Below are 23,362 nucleotides of genomic sequence, written 5' to 3'. Positions count from 1 at the left end.
GTGTCTTACATGAGTAAGATGGATGGTGTTGACTAAAGTGAATAATGGAGTGGTCATGTTCTAATGAGTGAAGCAATCGCGACCAGGGCCCGTCTGTGGAGCACTGTTTAATGAGCAGTGTCCATTGTGAAGTGCCAGGCAGGACAAGCAGAAAAGAAGCATCCTTTCATTTGCTCACTTTCTGACTCTTTGCAGCTGCCTCATCCTTGCCTTGGTTCATTCAGTTGTTCAAGAAGCATTTATTGAACTCCACTCTGTTCAAGGCACAAAGACAGAACAGCTCAGATCCAACTTCAGTGAATCAGCCTGTAAAATATTTACTGAGCACTGACTGTGTATGTGGTACCTCGTGTTCAGTATACACACACACAGACACACACACAAAGGAGCCCTGGTGGTGTAATGGTTAAGTTCTCGGCTGCTAACAGAAAGGTTGGTGGTTCAAATCCATCAGTTGCTTCTCGGGAAAAAAGACCTGGCGATCTGCTCCCATAAAGATTACAGTCTAGGAAACCCTAGGAAATAGAGTTCCTATAGGGACTCGCTATGAGTCAGAATCAACTTGAGGGCACACAACAAATATATGCGTACATACATACATATATTTATATCAGTTGCTGTTGAATGGATTCCAACTCATGGTGACCCTGTGTGTCAGAGTAGAACTATGCTCCATAAGGTTTTCAGTAGCTGATTTTTCAGTGTTTGTTAAATTAATGATTGATTGAAATGAATGGATGGACATGTGACTAAGGGGGCAGAGGAGTGGGGATTTGAACCTAGGCTGGCCCAACTCCAGAGACTGTTCTGGTGCCATGTCCAGACCTCCTCCCTTGGCAGGGGCACCACCTGCCCCAATGTAGGTATTGGAGATGACAGCCAAGCTGCCCCTTCTTCAGAGACTCACCACCTCCTCCATAAGCTACAACCCTCACCGGCTGAGGGCACAAAAGTTCAGTCCCCTTGTCTCAAGGTAGGGGTAATTCACATGGACTGGTCTGGGGCTCTGCTTCTGGGCGCCGAGCTGAAACACTGCACTGTGCTCACTTATTAAATGGAGAGGCTGGAGTTCATGCACACGCTGTCTCTCTTGGAGCAAAGGACTCTCTCACGTTCTTTGTTGGGGCTCCAGCCCGGTCAGTGTCCCCTCTACATCTCTCCTTGGCTCCAAGCTGGGCCACATGTCAGGTGGAGAATCAGGTGCTAGAACACAAGGACACTCCCTGTAGACAGCTTGTCATCCAGGTGAGCAGGGAGGATACACTTTGGAAACATGAAGAACATAGAACTATCCTGAGTCAGAGTGCCAGGGTGGTGCAAATGGCTAACACACTTGGCTGCTGGCTGAAAGGATGGAGGTTCGAGTCTACCCACAGGCACCTTGGAAGAAAACCCTGGTGATCTGCTTCCAAAAAATCAGCCATTGAAAACCCTATGGGTTTGCCTTGAGCATTGTGCTCTTTTAAAGAACTGTCTATATGGGATCAAATTGACAACAGCGACTCGAAATGTTAGCAGGAACCTTAGGAGGTAGTGAGTTCATGTTAATGGGGGAGAAACAATTCAGAAAAGGAGGGTGAGAAGGGTTGTATGACTCGAAGAATGTAATCCATGTCAGTGAATTGGAAATGTAGAAATTGTTGAATTGGTGCATGTTCTGTTGTGTATATTTTCAACAATAACAACAAAAATAAATTATTTAAAAAAGAAAAAGAAAACCCTATGGAGCACAGTTCTACTCTGACACATAAGTCATGAGTCATGGTTGACTTGATAGCAATGGTTGGTTTTTCTTTTTAATTCCAAGTCAGTCTGCAGCATGTTGGGCCTGATGTGGGGCTGCTCACCCTTGTGGGCTAGAATGGCTGGAGGAGGTGTTATTGAGGAGAGGACATGGGCTGGGGTGGACTGAGCGGGGTCTGGTTTGTAGAAGTGGGGATTTTGAGTAAGGAAGTCTGTGTGGACAAAGTGTCAATCAAGGACCCTCTCAGACTTGGGGGTTGTGGGTGGTGACAGATCAGTGGCTGAGCTCGTCTAGGGTCACACTGCAAGGCTTTGGGATCCACACTGTTTGGATTTTACCCTCTTGCACAGGTCATATAAATGAAGGAGGTGGCCTGGGTAGGACTTGGTAGGGAGTGGTGGGGAGTAAGTCAAGCTGGAGGGTGTAGGCCCTGACTACAGGGACAGCTCTTGCTGGATTCCAGTCCATTTTTGCCATTTGAAAACAAAGATCTGGGTTGCCAGATCCTCTAATTTTTCAGGAGACAGAAGAGATCTGGACTTTCATGTGGAAATCTCTAGATTTTGAAATGTTGGCAGTTAATCCCAATTTTATATAAAAACACTGTGTGAGACAAATAAAGCCTGTTTATTGATAAGATGCAGCCTCCAGGCCTCTGGTTTGCTGCCTCTGCTACACAGAGTAGGGAGAGTGACATGACAGCCCCTGTATTCTCTCTCTACAAGTCCTCACCAGGGTGGGGAGCCCCTGGCTGAGGGTTGGGTAAGAACAATACTGACTCTAATAGCAATAATGAGGAATGTGGAGACTTCTCACATGTCAGGTACCATGCTGAGACCTAAGGCTCACAATGGCCAATGGCTGCAGGTTTCTAGATCCATTCTATAGATAAGGAAACTGAAGGTCAGAGAGGTCCAAAAATTTGTCAAAAAATGCACAGATAATATGTAGAACCCCAGTCTACTGACTTTAATGCGTTAAGGCCGTGTACCACCATCCCTTCCTCACATCCTTCCGTGGCATCCCTGCCAAGTGGCTTCTAATCTCTCTTTGGATACCTCTGTTGTTGTGTGCCATCAAGTCAATTCTGACTCATAGGAACCCTGCAGGGCAGAATAGAACTGCCACATAGGGTTTTCTAGGCAGAGATCTTTATGGGAGCAGATTTCCAGGTCTTTTCTCCCATGGAGCCCCTGGTAGGTTTGACTGCCAACGTTTTGGTTAGCAGCCAAACGCTTAACCAGGGGGCCACCAGGGCTCCTTGGATATCTCTAGCCACAAGGAAACTAATGCCTCCCAAGACCCCTGCTTTGTACCTAGTTTGTAGCCCAAATCTGTGTCCCCTGGCTGCCACTCTGTGGAGCCACCCAAAGACATCCTTGAGACTCCCCGACCCCACCTCTTGGTTGGGCTTTGTGTCCTGCTCTTTCCAGTCCACACTCTTGTCTCCACATCAGGGCTCTGTGTCTCCCTCCACTGCCCAACTTCTGGGTGAGTGAGCAAAGCTCAGCCAGGGGAAGCAGGATGGCCACGTCTTTAACACAGACGTTAGAGCGTGCTCTGAGGCTCTGTCTGCCCCACCGTGAACCTCAGCTCTGACGGGACAGGAAGTGCACACAGAGAGGAGCTGTGGGCGGTCCACGCCACCCTCATGTGCAGACCCCTGCCCAGGGCCCTGCGCCACGTGGCCGCGAGGCCCCGGCTTACCCCTGTCCTTTGTCTCTCCAGGCACGTACCAGGGCCAGTGGGCCGGCGGCATGCGCCAGGGTTACGGAGTGCGGCAGAGCGTTCCGTACGGCATGGCGGCGGTCATCCGCTCGCCCCTGAGGACATCCATCAACTCTCTGCGCAGCGAGCACACCAACGGCACGGTGCTGCTCCCAGATGCCTCCCCGGCCGTGGCCGGCAGCCCCGCCGTGTCCCGCGGCGGCTTCGTCCTGGTGGCCCACAGTGACGCCGAGATTCTCAAGAGCAAGAAGAAGGGGCTGTTCCGGCGCTCGCTGCTGAGTGGCCTGAAGCTGCGCAAGTCCGAGTCCAAGAGCAGCCTGGCCAGCCAGCGCAGCAAGCAGAGCTCCTTCCGCAGCGAGGCTGGCATGAGCACCGTCAGCTCCACGGCCAGCGACATCCACTCCACCATCAGCCTGGGCGAGGGCGAGGCCGAGCTGTCCGCCGTGGAAGATGACATCGACGCCACCACCACCGAGACCTATGTGGGCGAGTGGAAGAACGACAAGCGCTCCGGCTTCGGCGTGAGCCAGCGCTCGGACGGGCTCAAGTACGAGGGGGAGTGGGCCAGCAACAAGCGCCACGGCTACGGCTGCATGACCTTCCCCGACGGCACCAAGGAGGAGGGCAAGTACAAGCAGAACATCCTCGTCAGCGGCAAGCGCAAGAACCTCATCCCGCTGCGGGCCAGCAAGATCCGCGAGAAGGTGGACCGGGCCGTGGAGGCGGCCGAGCGGGCCGCCACGATCGCCAAGCAGAAGGCAGAGATTGCAGCTTCCAGGTAGGGCAGCGGGCAGGGTGGGGCGCTGGTGGGTGTCCACAGCCTGATCTGGGAAATGTCTGATCCTCCAGGCCTTGGGTGAAGGCCCGTGTTAGTGTTTCTCAAACTATGCCCCATGGGATCCCAGAGGTACCCAGAGGTGGCCGTAGGCAGGAGTGGGGCAAGGAAAAGGCTGAGATGAAGGGGTTCTGAGTCCATCAGCGTGTTTAATCTATTGGTGTTTAATATAAGGCTTTGATGGACAAAAACGGTGCGCCGTCCTGTTGTTAGCGTCCGTGGGACAAATGCTTGCTCAGGGAGAGGTGTGACACCCCCACGGCCACATACCGGGTATGGGACATAAGTGAGGGTAGGAGCTGCCACAGCCACCCCTACCTGCAGCCCAGCTTCCTCACAGACTGAGGGCGGCAGCATTGGCTGGTGAGACCGGCTGTGGGTACCAGGCCTGGGGCTCACGCAGGCCTCAGGGCTTAGTGAATGCAGGGTCCAGTGGGGCCACACCAGGGCCCCTAAAAGGGGGCCTAGAGCTGACAGTTGGCTCCATGCCATGTTGGACCATGAGGCGTGGTGCAGGTGCAGAGATGGCGGTTCGGGGGGGTGCCCGGGGCTGGCTTCCTGGGAGCTGCAAAGGTTTGGTGGTGGGTGTGTGGGCCTGTGTCTGGTCCAAGCCAGGCCGTGGGACATGAGGGGCAGCAGACGAGGGAAGAGGAGCCACCTGGCAGGTCTGAAGAAGCCAGTGTGTGAAAGCCAAGGGCTCCTTGGGTGGCCGTGGGCCCTTCCAGGAGTCCTAAGGGAACAGTACCTGCCTCTGAGTACCCAATGGCTTCGTGAAGACTGCGAAAGGCGTTTCAGAAAACCATGGACCGTGGGTTCCTGCCCCTGTGCTTCCGGGATCAGGGTGGGCCCTCGGGGTCTACACTGAGGCTCCTGGAGCATTGGGTGAAGACTGGGAGCTGCCCAGGCAGGAGGCTGGGGGGCAGATCTGGTGTCTTTCCTGAGGGATCTGTATCCCAAGCTGGGGGCCAGGCCTGGCGGGTCCAGGAAGACCCCCAGATGGGGCCCAGGCCCTCCCCTGCTTGTCACTAATGAACACTCCGGCCCATTTGGGTCTGGTTTTAAATGAACTTTGATCTACAACAGAAGAACAAAAATGGTGGTGTGGTTTGCGGGCAGGATACCTGCCACTCACGGCCTCCGAGGTATTAGAGGGAAACAAACCGGTCCAAGAAGCCGAAAGGCATTCTACCTGAGCACCAAGGCCTAGAGTGCGCCGCTCGCCTCTGCCCTCCTCCCCCAGGAACACTCCGGCAGGGAAATAAATAGCAGCCGCGTTCATGACTGCTCACCTGGTATTTTAGGAACAAATTAGGTCCAATTGTTATTTTTTTCATTATGAACGTAATCATCGCTGCATATAGAAAATACGGAAAATGGAACTGTAAAGGAATGAAACAAAGTATACTGGGGTCTAGCCCATTATGCGAAGACCTGGCATATTGCTGTATTTCCTTCCTTCCAGTTCTTTTTCTTTTCTTCTTATTGATTGATTGATTGTTTTGTTGACCACTGCAAACAAGAGGCAGTTTATAGTATGGGGGGCGGGGGCAGGGCCGCCCCATCAAAACTTTGGGATGAGGAATCGACTCGACGGCACTGGGTCTAGGTAGTCTTAACTCCTGTTCTGACCGGACAGTTCTCAGCCGAGGGCTGTGAGGTAGAAGCACAAGGATTTAATGGAAAGTCTTCCCCAGAACTGACTTCACTGTAAAGGCCCATTGACCAGGTGAACTCCTTTGGGACTGAGGACATGGGACCCAGGGCAGTTTTCTGACAAATTCCACAAGAAACGAGGGGAAGCAGGGTGGTGCAAACGGTAATGTGCTGGGCTGCTAACCGAAAATGTGCTGGGCTGCTAACCGAAAGGTCGAAGGTTCAAGTCTACCCAGGGGCACCTTGGAAGAAAGGCCTGGTGATCTACGTTGGAAAACGCAGCCATTGAAAACCCTGTGGAGCACAGTTCTACTCTGGCACATATGGGTCACCACAACTTGGAGCCAACTCCATGGCAACTGGTTTGGTTTCTGGTTTTGGTCCCAATTAGGGAGCATGGTGGTGGTGTGGGCAGAGGTGGGGATCAGCCACCTGAAGAGTTTAAGCCAGGGCAGGCTTTACTCTCACACAGCCTCACTTTCCTCATCTGTAAAATGGGGATAAGGGTGCCTACCATGGAGGCTTGTGAAGATTAGGTGATAACAGCTCTGTGATTGGGGGCTGGCTCCTGGCAGGCTCCAGCCACTGCCTGTGGCCTTCCTTCCCCTCTGGGTAGGGGCAGCTGGGGGTCCGGCATGTGGGGAGAGCACAGGATTGGAGGAGGCAAGGACACGTGAGTGAGCAAGGAGCTGCTTCCTTGTCATTTTCTCAATGAGCTTAGAATTCAAAAACAAGGGAGAGAGGTGCTGTTGTCGAGAGTGAAGCCAGCAGATGAATGGCCGTATCTGCTACAGCCCCAGAAGGACCAGGGCTCTTCCTCAGCAGCCTGAGGCCGACCCTCCACTGGAGCGTGAAGGCAGCCAGTGCGGTGCAGAGGCTGTGGGAGTGGCTGGCCCCAGCGGCAACCTCACTGTCAGAGCTGAGAGACGGAGAGACGGGAGGGGCCAGCAGCACCGTCCTTGGATTCCTAACTGGGCAGGAGCTCATTCAGCCGAGTGCAGTGTGAAACTCACACGCAGTGCGAAACTCACACACACAGATACAGGCACATAAACACACACAACACACATGTGTACATACACACACTCGCATACACAAACTGAAACATATAACACACACACACACACACATGCACATCACAGTCACTCACACACACATATACATGCACACACACACACCTGCATATACACACATGTACACACACATACAAACATACAGAGGCTGAGCTGGGCACCTAGCAGCCCAAGAGCCAGGTTTGCTTCTGTCTCCACTCTTGAATCAGCTGTGCCTGGTGGGATGGGGGTCGACAGAGGCGAACAGCTGGGCTCCAGGCGGGTACCGATGTGCCAGTGCTCCCTGTCCACACTCAACGTCCTGGTGGGTCCACTCTCTGGCGCTAAGCCCACTATCTCAAGCTTTAGCTCCTGTGTGTCCTGGGGTGTCCCACCTTCTTGGGGGTTTGTGGGTGGCGGCGCAACAGGGGTGGCTGCAGCTAAGGATCCGTCTGCCCCCGGGGAGCAGCCCTGGAGCGTGGGAGCCGGATGTGGGAGGTAAGGCTGGGAGGTGGGGGCATCAGTGTTCTGGGTGGGAGTGGGAGCAAGCTGCAGGGGTAGGGTGTGGGGAGCCTTCCTGGAAGAGGCATGGAGGGTGCTGGCATCTGCTCCCAGGAGGTAAGCCTCAGTGGCAGTCAACAGGGCAGTAGGGACAAGCCCTGTGCCACCAAGTGACGACTGGCACAGCTGCCACCCTGTCTTGTGATGATCTGCTGAGTGTGCAGAATCAGACAAGCCAGGAGTGCCTTTACCAGGTGTCTCCATCAGAGATGACAGTCTCTTGGCATCCTTGCTGCCCTCTTCTCTCTGCATCCATGGCAAACATGACTAATGGACCACTGCATCTTTCCCATGGACCCAGCGGCCACCTGCAGCCAGGCACGGCTAATTGATCAGATGGCCCTGTGGGCACAGTGGGAAAGTGAAACCATGACAACCCTGCCGATGCTAAGGCATTTAGTCTACAGACGGGGAAACCGAGGCCCTGTGATGCCAGGAAGGCTGTACCTAGATCTCAGATCCAGTCAGCGGCCCAGTCGGACAGGAACTCACTTCACTGCTCCTTCTCTTGGGTGCCTTCAATCCTAAACCCCAGTCTGGGATCTCGTGGTAAATACAGCATGGCAGCTGGCATCCTTCAAATGTCCCTTAAGAAGAGAGGTGCCCCCTGGGGTGGGGAGATTCAGAAGGGGGGCTCCCAGTCACTACCTGTTTACTGAGCGCCTGCTGTGTGCCGCCGGCCTTGGGGTTTCACACTTGCTCCCCTTCAGCTCTCTGCTCCTGAGGTTCCTTTCCTGTGTATTACTGATGTCCACCAGGCCAGGTCCGGAGTGGTGGTCGGTGGGGGGCAGACCACAGTGGCCCCCTGCGTGGGTTCAGGGGAGGAGTAAGTTCTCTCCCGGGGAAACTGCCTGGCTTCCCTCCTGGGAGTTCCCATTAGGAAGCAAAATCTATAAGGATCTAAACTGAGAGGAGGAGAGGTATTTTTGCTTCTTTTGGAAAATATTTCTTGTTGAAATTATAAAATAATACTGTTATTGTTGTTGTTAGGTGCTGTCGAATTGATTCTCACCCACAGTGACCCTGTGTGATAGGGTAAAACTATCCCATAGATTTTCTTAGACTGTAATCTTTACAGGAGCAGATCGCCAGGTCTTTCTCCTTGGAGCAGCTAGTGGGTTGAAACCACCGACCTTTGGGTTAGCAGCCGAGCGCGTAATCATTTGTGTCACCAGGGCTCCTTATAAAATAATAACCTGCTGCTGTTGAGTTGATTCCAATTCATAGCGACCCTGTAGGACAGCATAGATCTGCCCCACAGGGTTTCCAAGGCTGTAAATCTTTATGGGAGCAGACTGCCACATCTTTTTCTCACAGAATACCTGGTGGATTAGAACTGCTGACCTTGGTTAGCAGCAGAGAGCTTTAACCACTGCATCACCGGGGCTCCTTATATTAAAAAAAAAAAAAAAACAAACCCATTGCCATCCAACTCATAGTGACCTATAGGATAGAGTAGAACTGCCCTCTAGGATTTCTAAGGACCCTGTAATTACCTCTAAGGAGATGGACAGCTTGTGTGGTACACCGCTTACTTTGTGTGTATCTGTCTTATTGTTTTAATCTTTTCACAGGGGTCTATATATATGTGTGTTTTATAAAAGCTTTTTACAGGTGTCTCTTATTTTATATGTTTTTAAATAAAATCTTTTTATAGGGGTCTATTATTTTTCACAGTTATGGGGTTTATTAGGAAAGTAACAGATTGCAATTCAGGATCAGGAAGGACTCAGCACAGAGTTCTTTGATTAGGACAGCCTCTTCTCAGCCATGCCCCACAGGCAGGCCTGTCTCTGGCCCTCGGTCCCCTGGCCTGGCCCCTGCCCGCCTGCCTCCTGCCAGTCCTCTAGTTCTGCCTCTGCCACTGTTTCTCTGCCACTGCTTCTCACCATCTTGGTTTCTTTGTTGTCACATCTCTCTCTCACTGTCTCCCGGGTCTAGGAGGGTCTCAGTGCAGGGATCCCGGTTCAAAGGATGTGCTCCGCTCCCATCTCTTTTTCCTGGTGGTAGTCAGGTTCCCCTCTGCTCTGGGATTGGCTCTCTTTTAAGCCTAGCAGGATGGCAAAACTCACCAATCCCCTCGTTAGGGTTCTAGAGACCTTATTTGCATGGTCTCATGTCCACAGGGGTACCAGGCACCTTATTTGCATTATTTGCAAACTGTCCAATCCCCTTGGTGGACCACAAGCACCTTATTTGCATAGTCCTACTGAATCATTTTTTTGCATTTTTTGCATTACTGAATCATTTTGTAGGAGTCAGAAGACCATGGTGAGAAAGGCCATATAAAAACAGTTCATCACAATGCACAAGCCAAATAGTGAAAATACAGTTTGACAGTTGGTACGTGAAGAGCTTCCCCTTTAACCATTAACCTGTTAGGACCTAACCGGGCGATATAATTATAGAAGTTCCAAGACCTAAAACTACAGAAGTAGTTTTCTGTGTAAATAGTTTAAAATTGCCGAGGCTGTCACAATATCCATTTATGTACTCAAATAAAACAGAGGTAAATAATTGAAAATATTTAATAAATATTGAAGGGAAAAAAATACAAGAAGGTTCTACTCACAGAATCTTTAAAGGACTGCCAGCACTTTTGTTTCATTTGCTTGTTGTCATTTACATTTTAAATATGGCTTAAAATCCATTGTTATATAGAAATTTACAGACTTTAAAAAAAGTTGCAATCTCTTAGGCTAATTTTCTTTATTACACCTACCATTACCTTGTTTATTCTAGACCTTTTTTCTCTGAGCATATAATTGTGCGTGTGTGTGGTTTATCTTGTTGAAACAAAAACTAAACAGAACTAAGATCATACTTTATATGTTGTTGTTAGATGCTGTCGAGTTGGCTCCAACTCATGGTGACCCTATATACAACAGAACGAAACACTGCCGGGTCCTGCACTATCCTTATAATCGTTGTTATGCTTGAGCTCATTGTTGCAGCCACTGTGTCAATCCACCTCGTTGAGGGTCTTCCTCTTTTCTGCTGACCCTGTACTCTGCCAAGCATGATGTCCTTCTCCAGGGACTGATCCCTCTTGACAATACGTCCAAAGTATGTAAGATGACAGTCTCTCCATCCTTGCTGCTAAGGAGCACCCTGGTTGTACTCCTTCTAAGACAGATTTGTTCGTTCTTTTGGCAGTCCATGGTATATTCAACATACTTCGCCAACACCACAATTCAAACTCATCAATTCTTCTTCGGTCTTCCTTATTCATTGTCCAGCTTTCACATGCATATGATGCGATTGAAAATACCATGGCTTGGGTCAGGCGCACCTTAGTCTTCAAGGTGACATCTTCGCTCTTCAACACTTTAAAGAGGTCCTTTGCAGCAGATTTACCCAAGGCAATGTGTCTTTTGATTTCTTGACTGCTGCTTCCATGGCTGTTGATTGTGGATCCAAGTAAAATGAAATCCTTGACAACTTCAATCTTTCTTTTCTCAGTTTATCATGATGTTGCTCACTGGTCCAGTTGTGAGGATTTTTGTTCTTTATGTTGAGGTGTAATCCACACTGAAGGCTGTGGTCTTTGATCTTCATTAGTAAGTGCTTCAAGTTTTCTTCACTTTCAGCAAGCAAGGTTGTGTCATAACGCAGGCTGTTAATAAGTCTTCCTCTGATCCTGACGCCCCATTCTTCTTCATATAGTCCAGCTTCTCGTATTATCTGTTCAGCATACAGATTGAATAGGTATGGTGAAAGAATACAACCCTGACACACACCTTTCCTGACTTTAAACCAATCAATATCCCCTTGTTCTGTCCGAACAACTGCCTCTTGATCTATGTAAAGTTTCCTCATGAGGGCAATTAAGTGTTCTAGAATTCCCATTCTTCGCAATGTTATCTATAATTTGTTATGATCCACACAGTCGAATGCCTTTGCATAGTCAATAAAGCACAGGTAAACATCCCTCTGGTATTCTCTGCTTTCAGCCAGGATCCATCTGACATCAGGAATGATATCCCTGGTTCCACGTCCTCTTCTGAAACTGGCCTGAATTTCTGACGGTTCCATGTCGATATACTGCTGCAGCCATTTTTGAAAGATCTTCAGCAAAATTTTGCTTGCGTGTGATATTAATGATATTGTTCTATAATTTCCACATTCAGTTGGATCACCTTTCTTGGGAATAGGCATAAATATGGATCTCTTCCAGTCAGTTGGCCCGGAAGCTGTCTTCCACATTTCTTGGCATAGACAAGTGAGCACCTTCAGGGCTGTGTCGGTTTGTTGAAACATCTCAGTTGATATTCCGTCAATTCCTGGAGCCTTGTTTTTCGCCAATGCCTTCGCAGCAGCTTGGACTTCTTCCTTCAGTACCATCATCTGTTCCTGATCATATGCCACCTCTTGAAATGGTTGAACATTGACTGATTCTTTTTGGTATAATGACTGTGTATTCCTTCCATCTTCTTTTGATGTTTCCTTCATCGTTTACTATTTTCCCCATGGAATCCTTCACTGTTGCAACTTGAGCCTTGAATTGTTTCTTGAGTTCTTTCAGCTTGAGATATGTTGAGTGTGTTCTTCCCTTTCATCTCCAGCTCTTTGCACATGTCATTATAATACTTTACTTTGTCTTCTCGAGCCGCCCTTTGAAATCTTCTGTTCGGTTCTTTTACTACATTAATTTTTCCTTTTGCTTTAGCTGCTCGACGTTCGAGAGCAAGTTTCAGAGTCTCCTCTGACATCTGTCTTGGTCTTTTCTTTCTTTCCTGTCTTTTCAATGACCTCTTGTATTTTTCATTCAGTTGGTGTATGTCTTAGTCATCTAGTGGTGCTATAACAGAAATCTTTTTTTTTTAAATAATTTTTATTGTGCTTTAAGTGAAAGTTTACAAATCAAGTCAGTCTCTCACGCAAAAACCCATATACACCTTGCTACACACTCCCAATTAATCTCCCCCTCATGAGACAGCCTGCTCTTTCCCTCCACTCTCTCTTTTCGTGTCCTTTCTGCCATCTTCTAACCCCCTCCACCCTCTCATCTCCCCTCCAGGCAGGAGATGCCAACATAGTCTCAAGTATCCACCTGATCCAAGAAGCTCACTCCTCACCAGCATCCCTCTCCAACCCATTGTCCGGTCCAATCCGTGTCTGAAGAGTTGGCTTCGGGAATGGTTCCTGTCCTGGGCCAACAGGAGGTCTGGGGTCCATGACCACCGGGGTCCTTCTAGTCTCAGTCAGACCATTAAGTCTGGTCTTATGAGAATTTGGGATCTGCATCCCACAGCTCTCCTGCTCCCTCAAGGGTTCTCAGTTGTGTTCCCTGCCAGGGCAGTCATCGGTTGTAGGCGGGCACCATCTAGTTCTTCTGATCTCAGTATGATGTAGTCGCTGGTTCATGTGGCCCTTTCTGTCTCTTGGGCTCATAATCACCTTGTGTCCTTGGTGTTCTTCATTCTCCTTTGATCCAGGTGGGTTGAGACCAATTGATGCATCTTAGATGGCTGCTTGCTAGCATTTAAGACCCCAGACGCCACTCTTCAAAGTGGGATGCAGCATGTTTTGTTAACAGATTTTATTATGCCAATTGACTTAGATGTCCCCTGAAACCATGGTCCCCAGAGCCCTGCCCCTGCTATGCTGGCCTTTGAAGCATTCAATTTATTCAGGAAACTTCTTTGCGTTTGGTTTAGTCCAGTTGTGCTGACCTCCCCTGTATTGCGTGCTGTCTTTCCCTTCACCTAAAGTAGCTCTTATCTACTATCTAATTAGTGAATACCCCTCTGCCACCCTCCCTCCCGCCTGCCTCGTAACCGCAAAAGAATATTTTCTTCTCAGTTTAAACTGTTTCTCAAGTTCTTATAATAGTGGTCTTATACAATATTTGTCCTTTTGCAACTGACTAATTTCACTCAGCATAATGCCTTCCAGGTTCCTCCATGTTATGAAACATGTCACAGATTCCTCACTGTTTTTTATTGATGCGTCGTATTCCTTTGTGTGAATATACAATAATTTATTTATCCATTCATGTGTTGATGGGCACCTTGGTTGCTTCCATGTTTTTGCTATTGTAAACAGTGCTGCAATAAACATGGGTATGCATATATCTCTATAACAGAAATATCTTAAGTGGATGGCTTTAACAAAGAGAATTTTATTCTCTCGCAGTCTAGGAGGCCACAAGTCTGAATTCAGAGCACCAGCAGCAGGGGATGACTTTCTCTCTCTATTGGCTCTGGGGAAAGGTTGTTGTCATCAATCTTCCCCTTGTCTAGGAGTTTCTCAGCACAGGGACTCCGGGCCCAGAGGACGCACTGTTCTCCTGGCTCTTGTTTCTTGGTGTGAGGTCCCCATGTATCTCTGTTCGCTTCTCTCTTTTATGAGAGATTTACTTCGGATACAACCTAAACTTGTAGATTGAGTCCTGGCTCATTGACATAACTGCCTCTAATCTTGCCTCGTTAACATCATAGAGGCAGGATTTACAACACATGAGAAAATCACATCAGAAGACAAAATGGTGAATAATCACACAATACTGGAAACCATGGCCTAGTCAAATTGACACACATTTTTGGGGAAAACAGTTCAATCCATGACTGCCTATCACTGACATTTTCTCATGTAATTAATACACACGTACATCTCCTTTTTTAAAAGCTGTATAATATGTACCATAATATAATAAGCCAGTTCCCTTTCTCTCCTGATAGAATGTGCTTAATAAATGTCTAATCGCTCAGAAAAACATGGTCTTTTGGTTTCCAGCATTTAGATATTTTACCTAGATTCTTAAGTGTTGGGAAAACAACAACAACAAAAAAGCCATTTTTTTCATGTGATTACTGTAATTTACATTCCACTGAAGCCGAAACTTATTCTCTGGTAGAATTGCAGGTTGTGGCCATTCACACCCCCCAACCCAAACACACACACCCCAGTGCTACTCTCCAATTATAGGATAGCCAGAGACTCAGAGGCCTCAGGGTTGGCTGGAGCCAGACTCTTTGGGATTGAATCCCAGTTCCACCAGCGATAAGCTGTGTTACCTTGGGCCAGTGTTTCTTTTGTCTTAGTTTCCCCATCTGTGAAATTGTTGTTGTCGTTAGGTTCTGACTCATAGTGACCCTATGTACAACAGAACGAAACACTGCACCATCCTCACAGTTGTCGTTATGCTTAAGCCCATAGTTGCAGCCACTGTGTCAATCCATCTCGTTGAGGGTCTTCCTCTCTTTCGATGACCCTCTATTTTACCAAGAATGATGTCCTTCTCCAGGGACTGATCCCTCCTGACGTGTCCAAAGTATGTAAGACAAAGTCTTGCCATCCTTGCTTCTAAGGAGCATTCTGGCTGTACTTTTCCCAAGACAGATCTGTAAAATAGGGGTGATCACATTACCTACTTTTTAGGGTTGCTATGAGGATTTTTTTTTTTTGGGGCTAATATATGGGAAGTGTTTAAAATAATGTCTGGCACATCGTGAGTGCCGTCTGTGTGCGTTAATAATAACTTCATCACTGTCACCATCACCATCATCATTTCACGGAGTTTGCTTTGTTCCGCATCGCAAATGGCTTCTCATAAAAGAACATTCATGGGAAGTCCCTGGTTTTGAAAGATTGGGTAACGTAATTAATACAGTGACTTTAGCTAAACGGGAGAGAGATAAATTATACAGCCTGATTTATTCTGTTTTTAGCTGTAAGAGGGCAGAGAGATACCTGTTGCATGCGGCACACCACCTGGCGCATGAGGCATACTTCTGAGTTGACTTACTTTACTTATTCTGCTGAATTTTTATTTTCAAAAGCATGGAATGTAAACTTTTTGTGTGTGGCCTTAAGCAGTTAACAATGTAATTTTATGTATACATATAAATAGAACATTCTTATTTTAGAAGTACTCAAGTTTATTTTTAGTCTTTCTCTGTAAAATAAACCATTAAATATGACTTTACATTTTCTTTGTTTTATTACCAATGCTGGTGAACCAAATGACAGTAATATCTTGTATACTTCAGATGAAAGGGAAGTACTGTACGAAATTTTTTTTTGTCTACTGAAAGCATTTTTTTCTGTTATTCCCTAATTAAGTGTCTCTTGGGCTCATAATTACCTTGTGTTTTTGGTGTTCTTCATTCTCCTTTGTTCCAGGTGGGTTGAGACCAATTGACGCATCTTAGATGGCCGCCTGCTAGCGTTTAAGACCCTAGACGCCACTCTCCAGAGTAGGATGTAGAATGTTATCTTAATAGATTTTATTATGCCAATTGACTTAGATGTCCCCCGAAACCATGGTAGGGGCCTATTATTTTATATATATATTTTTTAAAATACTATATTTTTTTGTAAAATAATAGATCCCTATAAAAAGATTAAAACAGCAAGACAGATACATACAAAGTAAGCTGTGTACCATACGAGCTGTCTGTCTGCTTGGATGTAATTACAGGGTCCTTGCAGTTCTCCTCTGTCCTAGGGTCACTTTGAGTCGGAATCAACTTGATGGCAATGGGTTTGGTCTTTTTTGAGACTTTTACAATATATAATATAAATATATGTATCATACATACATAATTTCCTTTTACAGAAATGGAATTGTGTTGTGCATATTGTTTGGTAGCTTCCCCCAACCCTCACTTATTTCAAGAACATTGTTCCGAGTCAGGGAACCCAGACGTGTATATTTCCCCAAGAGCCACATAGTATCCCGTGATATGGAGGCACTATATCTGTCTAAGCCTGACTCTGTAAAGAATGTTCTGGATGGGCTTTTAGACAAAGCTGGAAATCCTGTCCTTGTTCATCCTCTTTTGCCGCCATGTGCATTTCTGTACGCTAACCTCCTAGGATGGGCATCACTGCCTAGAAGATATGAGCACTTTAAGTTTGTGGTGGGTGCTGCCACGTGGCCTGTGAAAAGGCTGAATCGATTTATCTAGGCTGGGAGGGACGGATCAGGAGGCTTGATGGCCGTGACTGATCACTGGCATTGAGTGGGTTCACTCTGTGGTCAGCCGTGTAATGGAGCCCAAAGATGCTCATATCCTAACCCCTGGCACCTGTGAATTTGTTATCTTACAAGAGGTCCCTGGGTGGTGCAACAGTCAATCGCTTGACTACTAGCCAAAAGGTTGGCCGTTCAAACCCACTCAGAGGTACCTTGGCAGATAGGTCTGGCAATCTGCTTCTGAAAGGTCACGGCCTTGGACACCCTATGGAACAGTTTTACTCTGCACACGTGGGGTTGTCATGAGTTGGGATTGATTGGACGGCAAGTAACAACAACAGCAAATATATTAAGGGGGACTTTGCAGATGTGATTAGGGATTTTAAGATGGAGAAGTTATCCTAGGGTACCTAGGTGGGCCCAATGATACAATCACAAGGGTTCTTATAAGAGGGGACCAAGAAGGTCCCAGACAGAGAAGGAGACAGAAGCAGAGGTTGGAGCTTTGCTGGTTTTGAAGATGGAGGAAAGGGCCATGAGCCAAGGAATGCAGGCAACCTCTAGAATCTAGAAAAGGCAGGGAAATGGATTCTCCTCTGGAGCCCCCAGAAGGAACCAGCCCTGCCCACACCCTGGTTTTAGCCGATAAGACTACTCATTTTGGACATCTGACCTCCAGAAGAGAAAGAGAATGAATGTGTTGTTTTAAGCCACTAAATCAGTGGTCTTTTGTTACAGTAGCCAAGGAAACCCAGGCCCTCCCAATTCTGGCTGAGGGTGGGGTATTCCACCTCTGAGTTCCCACCTCTGGAATGGGCACGCTGCCTCCCCTCTCCATCAGGTGGGTCTGCTCAGCACCCAGGTTCTCAGCCTAGCGGGTTGGTCTTTTTCTTTGCGGGTACTCCTTGATTCCTGCCCATGTAGGAGGCCGACCACATGCTAGGACAGGCCTCCTGTGGGCGACTGCCCATCTGCTCGGCTCTGGGAAACAGAGACGAGACGAGGAACTGGGTGTTAGAATCCCAGGGAATGGCCAGGTTTGAGACAAGCCAGTGGGGTTCACTGGGGGCAAGGGGCCCTACATGTTCTTAGAGGCCAGGCCACCTTGGGCTCCTGCTGCCCACAGATCACTGGCCTTCTCCCTAGGGATGCAGGAACTGCAGCTCGGCCTGCATCTGACTGTGGCGTTGATGCTTCCCTGCTCCTGGTAGGTATGGGGTACGTGGGCTCAGGCCCCCACACCTCCATTGCTTGGTCCTCCCTGCCATGTCTTGCCCTTGCTCATGGGGTCAGGAGACACGGTCCCTGCTCCCCCTCCCCTCTGTATCACACCAGCTGCTCTTCAGCCTGGGCAGCTAAGGCTTTGACCCATCCTACAGTCCTGGTGCTGGGTGGCAGGACCCTCACCTGTGCAGAAGGTGCCACACAGTTCGAGGTGCTGCAGACCCCCTGAAATCAACTTCTTCCAAGGAGAAGCCATTGGAATTTTGAAAGTCTCCTGGGGCCCAGGGATCCCAGTCCTAGATATATACCGCACCCCCCAAAGAAGTGAGGGCAGGAACACAAACAGAAACCTGTAAACCGATGTTCGCTGCAGCACTTTTCCCAATAGCCAAAAGGTGGAAACAACCTAAATGCCCACCAACAGATGAACGGATAAACAAAATGTGGTATGTACGTACAACGGAATATTCCTTAACCCTGAAGAGAAATGAAGTCCTGATGAATGCTGCAACAGGGATGAAACTTGGAAACATGCTGAGCGAAGTCAGTCAACAGCAAAAGGACAAATACGATATGATCTCACTTATGTGAAATAAGCAAATATATAGAAACCAAAGATTTGTGGTTACCGGGGGTGGGAGGGAAGGGCAAAAGGGGAGTTTTTGCCTAGGGGGCATTGAGACTGTGTAAATGGCGGCGGAGTGACTGGGAAAAGGACAGCGAGAATGGGGGCGCCACAAGAACGATGTAATTCATGTCACTGAACTGTACATGTGGAAGCTCTTGTGCTGGCAGATATTTTGGTCTTTATATTTTCACCACAATTTAAAAAAAAGTAAAAAGCCCCAGGAAAGATACTCTAAGACGTGCTCTGTGATCTGCCCCAGGATTTGGTAACTGACAGGAAGTTTTCCCTCGAAATCCAACCCAGACCCTCACCCATCAACAGCTGGAGCCTGTTTCCTTCCTTCTTTCTTTTTTTTTTTTTTAATTATGCATTAAGTGAAAATTTACAAATCAAGTCAGTTTCTCATACAAAAATTTATATACACCTTGCTATTGTAGCCTGTTTCTTCTCTGTCTTCCAGAGAGAAAGGAGTCCTAACTGGCTCTGATTTTTTGTTGCCTCGGAGGCCTTGGATAAGGCTTAAGCTGCTGGACCTTTGTTTTCCCCTCTGTAAAGTGGGCTGATGATAGCAGTGCCCTTGGCGGTTCGAAACCACCACCAACTCTGCAAGAGAAAGAGGTGGCTCTCTACTTCTGTATAGGTTTACAGCCTTGGAAACCCTATGAGGTCGCTGTGAGTTGGAATCAAATTGACAGCACTGGGTTTTTTTGGTGTTTAGAGCAGGCAGAGGACTTGGCTCAAGGCCAGTATTTCGTCATTGTCATTGTCACCTTGATGTGGTTCAGACTAACCCAAAGGACCCCACACAGGAGATGGTAAGCATCCCTGGCTCCCCCACCTTGCTTCCTCAGGAAGCCCCCTGGCTCTGCACCCCACCACCACCTGCTCCCAGGAGAAGGGGTGAGCAGCCAGTTCTTTGCACGGGACTTGGCATCTTTACAGCTTTGGTTACCTCCTTCTGAAAGTTTACAGTTTCAGAGTTGGAATTGAGTCTGAATCGGAATTGACTCAATGGCAACTGGTTGGTACTGGTATCAAATCCACCAGTGTCCTGGCACTGGTGCTGGAAATACAAACGTGAACTGGACACAACCCCCAGTCCTGCCAGGGAGACATCTCTGTGACAAAGCACACCTTGTCTGTCCGTATGGCATGTTGGAGCAGGTGGGGAGAAAGATGTGGGAGGACGCCTGTCCCTTGAGTCCTTGGTGTCATCGAGCTTCAGTTTCCCCACCTGCATCAAGGTGACAGTAATTACCATCCTCCGGCTGGTACTGAGGCTGGACAAAGTGCTGGCCTGATCTGAGTGGTTTACTTTCTCTTCAGGCCAGCCTGGGACCCAGTAGGTACTTGCGGGAGATTACATTCTTGTTCTTGATTCTTCTTCCCTACCTGTGTCCATGCCCTTTGCCATGCATGTGACTTGGCAGGTCCTCCTGCTAAAGATATGGCCATGTGGCTTATCCGGCTGATGGAATGGGGCAGGAGTGGTGGAGTGCCAGTTCCAAGCATGGGTCCTAGGAGGCCTCGTGTGTGCCCGCTAGCCCTGTTGTGCTCCTGCCAACCCCACAACAGTGTGGTCTGGGCAGTCCTCTGGTCCCAGTGCGGGGCACAGATCCTTGAGGGAGACCCAATGCAGCAGAGAGAATAACCAGTTGTCGTCCAAAGCCACCTACTATTTTTTTGGAGGGGTGGTTGTTACACAGCAGTGTTGGGGCAGTCACTGACTGATACAGCACTCAGTGGGTATTTGTTGCAGGGAGAAAGGATCGTACTTGGTCCCCACTCACCATGGGCTCCAGCCACAATGGGTGTTGGTCCTTCTCAGAACACTCCTGACCCCACCCCCACCCCCGCCCCTAGTACAGGCCCCGGTGTCCCCTTGCCTTTGAGCGCCTTTCTTAGTTCTGCACCTCAGCCCCTCTATAATCACAGCTCCCTGCCTTTGGAGTTAAGCCTGCCCTCCGGAGTGCTGTTTAGAGCTTGCTATTTATCCTGTGCGCCCAGCTGTCAGCTCAAGTCCCTTGTTCCAGGTTCCACATCCCCGAAACGTTTTTGTATGTTCTCAGGGCCCAAGAGTGTGCATGGTATCAGCTTTCCTGGCCTTTTGCTGACTGTGTTGTGGATTGAATTGTGTCCCCCAAAATATGTGTTGGAATTCTAACCCCTATCCCTGTGGATGTGATCCTGTTTAGAAGTAGGGTTTTCTTTGTTAACGTGGCCATATTAGTATAAGGTGGGTCCTAAACCTAATCACTTTTGAGTTGTAAAAAGAGGATATTAGATGCAGATGCAAACTGGGGAAGACAGAAGCCATGTGAGGACCGTCTGCAAACCAAGGAGCCATGGTGCACCCAGGGCTACTGACAAGGAAGCCATCGACACAGCCAAGGTCCACCGATAGTGGAAGAGGGTTCTAATCTCTCCGTGTTCTCACCAACACCTGCTGTTATCTTTTTGGTCATTCTCTTCTTGCATCTCTGTAGTGACTAACAGCAGCTTTTCACGTGCTTATTGGCCATTTGCACATCTTTGGAGAAATGTCCACACTGGGGTTTTAATAAACATTCATATCCTATTCCACGTTGAACATATTTATGGAAGATGATCAACCCTCTCCTGCAGGAGACTGAGTTCCGTGAGGGCAGCACTATTCTTGTTTTTCTGTGTTCAGGCAGTGCCTTGCTGGGACTGCTCAGGCAGAGCTCTGGGCCATAGGCCTGGGCGGAATCCAAGGGCTCTTTCCAGGAGCAGGGCTAGCGGCTGGGCCCCCCTGCTGACCTGTCCCAGCTCTGAGCCCTTAGTCCTGCTGCGCTGTCTCTGGTAGGGGAGGGGGTGAGGGAGAGGAATCTGGCTTTGGGAACAAACCTCAGTGTCTGGCCTTCTGGGAGGGCCTGTTGCTCTTGCAGCTGTCGCCAGGGAGACACGGCCCCTCCAGCCCCAAGGCCCTTTGGAGCTCATCTTCTGCGAAGGAGCTATTGCAGGGCCCTTCTGGGCTAGGGTTCCTCGGGGAAGAGACAGAAGCTTCTGGGGACCTGAACCCTTCCTGAACTCGCCCAGTGCCCCCAGAGCACTGGGGAAACAGCAGCATTGTTGGAGGGAAAAAGTAGGATCCCTACTGCTTCCCACCTGACCTCTTTGACCGTCTTGCCTTCAGTGGCTCCCAAGCTCCCCCTCCCACCCTGGACTCCAAGGCGTGGGTGAGAATGGTGTAGGCCTTAGAGCCCCAGCTCTGCCATTTGAGGCCTCAGTTTCCACACCTGGAGATGGACAAGTAGACCGCCACCTTGGGGCTGTGCGAGCTCAAGTATGTGAAGAACATGGACAGTACCTATCCCAGGCGGATCCCCTCACACAAGGCCCACTGTCATTTCATCTATAAGGATAAAAAGTCCTTTCTAAAAAAGCGCAACAACAATATCATTGTCCCACCGAAACATGGGGTTCACACTTCACTCTGGGTTTACACCAGGGGGCATAGTCTCCCAGCTGCCTTGCTTTTAAATTAGCTTATTTGTTTAAATCAGGATTAAAATAAGAGCCATGCATTGCAACTGGCTGCTGTGTCTCTTAAATCTCTTTTAATCTATAGATTGCCCCCCTCTCTCCCTTCCCTTTTTTTTCTTCACAATTTATTTGTCAAGGGACCAGATTGTGTGTCCTGTTGGCTTCCCCAGAGTCTGGATTTGGTGAGAGCACCCCAGGGTGGGTTTCACAGGTTCCTTTGTCCCTTGTATTTCTTGAAGTTGGTCATAGGTTCCTTTGTCCCCTGTATTTCTTGAAGTTGGTCGTTAGACCAAGAGGCTTCATCAGATTCAGATGGTATTTTATTTTTTTGGAAGAATACTTCCTAGACAGGGCTGTGTGATTCTGACAACCACCAGTATCGGTTACCATTGAATTGACCCCGACTCATGGCACCCGTGTGTGTGTCAGCGTAGAACTGTGCTCCATAGGGTTTTTAATGGCTGGTTTTTTTAGAAGCAGATGGCCAAGCCTTTCTTCCGAGGCACCCCTGGGTGGACTCAAACATCCATCCTTTCAGTTAGCAGTCGGTAGCGTTTACTGTTTGCATCATCCAGGGGGTCCTAATTCTGACGACAGGTGCATGAAGGCCGGTGAGTCTCTGCGGTCAGCAGCCATTCATGGCCATGGTCTAGACCCACTATTTCAGCAACACCTGGTTTGACTGTACATGACCTAGAAGTAAACTTGGATGTGTCCGAGCTATACACATCGTGAGTCTGCTCGTTACAGCAGCTCCCCCAGCCTGACCGATGCGCGACTGCTCCCACCGGCTCCATCCCAGCCCAGCCCCACCAGGGGCCCCAGCACAGGATAGCCTTCAGGGAGGCCATGTGGCTCTCGTGAGGTGACTAACTCATCTCCAAGAGTGGGGGCCCCTGCCCTGTGCTTGCTCATCTCTGGGGCCAGCATGAATCTGTCTCTGAGGAACTCCGGGCTGCTTGTCTGGACTGAGGCCAATGGCCCTTTGTGGGGAACGTGGGGACATTGCACATGTGGCCCTGAGTGCTGAGCAGTCACCCAGAGAGACAGCTGGCAGGGAGAGGGAGGCGGTGGCCGGCAGGTAGACCTGCGTGTGGAGACTCCAGGACAAGGCTCCCCCCACCAGTCCCATGGCCACAGGGAGGGGCTGTCCCTCACACTCCTTTGCTTGGGCCTGGCAGTTCGGGATGTTATGTCTTCTTCCTCTTTCTCTAAAATTAAAGAATCAGATTAAAGAGAAGCCTCCAACCCTTATCCCAGGAGAGCCGCTGTATTTTGGGACACTCCTTTCAGGGATGTTTTCTCTCTCTCTCCTCTTCTGAAGTTGGTTGTTAGACCAAGAGGCTTGATCAGATTCAGACTGCATTTTATTTTTTTGCACAAATTCTTCCTAGATGACATTCTCCTCTCCTTCTCTCTCCCTTTCCCTCCCCCCCCCCCTTTCTCCTCTCCTCTCTCCGCCTTTCACCCTTTCCTTCTCTCCACCTGTGGATCCCAGAAGCACACC

The 23,362-nt window shown here is 48.9% G+C and overlaps 1 protein-coding gene across 1 annotated transcript in view; it reads left to right on the top strand.

Moving 5' to 3' along the window:
- JPH3 (junctophilin 3) overlaps positions 1-23,362 on the top strand; it is a 57,048-nt gene that overhangs the window by 7,183 nt on the left and 26,503 nt on the right. The window contains exon 2 of the mRNA XM_003418068.4: positions 3,473-4,250. Coding sequence (XP_003418116.3) covers positions 3,473-4,250 — 778 coding nt within the window. The remainder of the gene's footprint in view (positions 1-3,472; positions 4,251-23,362) is intronic.

This window comes from Loxodonta africana, chromosome 21 (genome assembly GCF_030014295.1).
Source record: "Loxodonta africana isolate mLoxAfr1 chromosome 21, mLoxAfr1.hap2, whole genome shotgun sequence".
In the NCBI taxonomy this organism is placed as follows: Eukaryota; Metazoa; Chordata; class Mammalia; order Proboscidea; family Elephantidae; genus Loxodonta; species Loxodonta africana.
The sequence above is the reverse complement of the archived record's forward strand: the minus strand, read 5'-3'. Positions and strand labels throughout refer to the sequence as shown.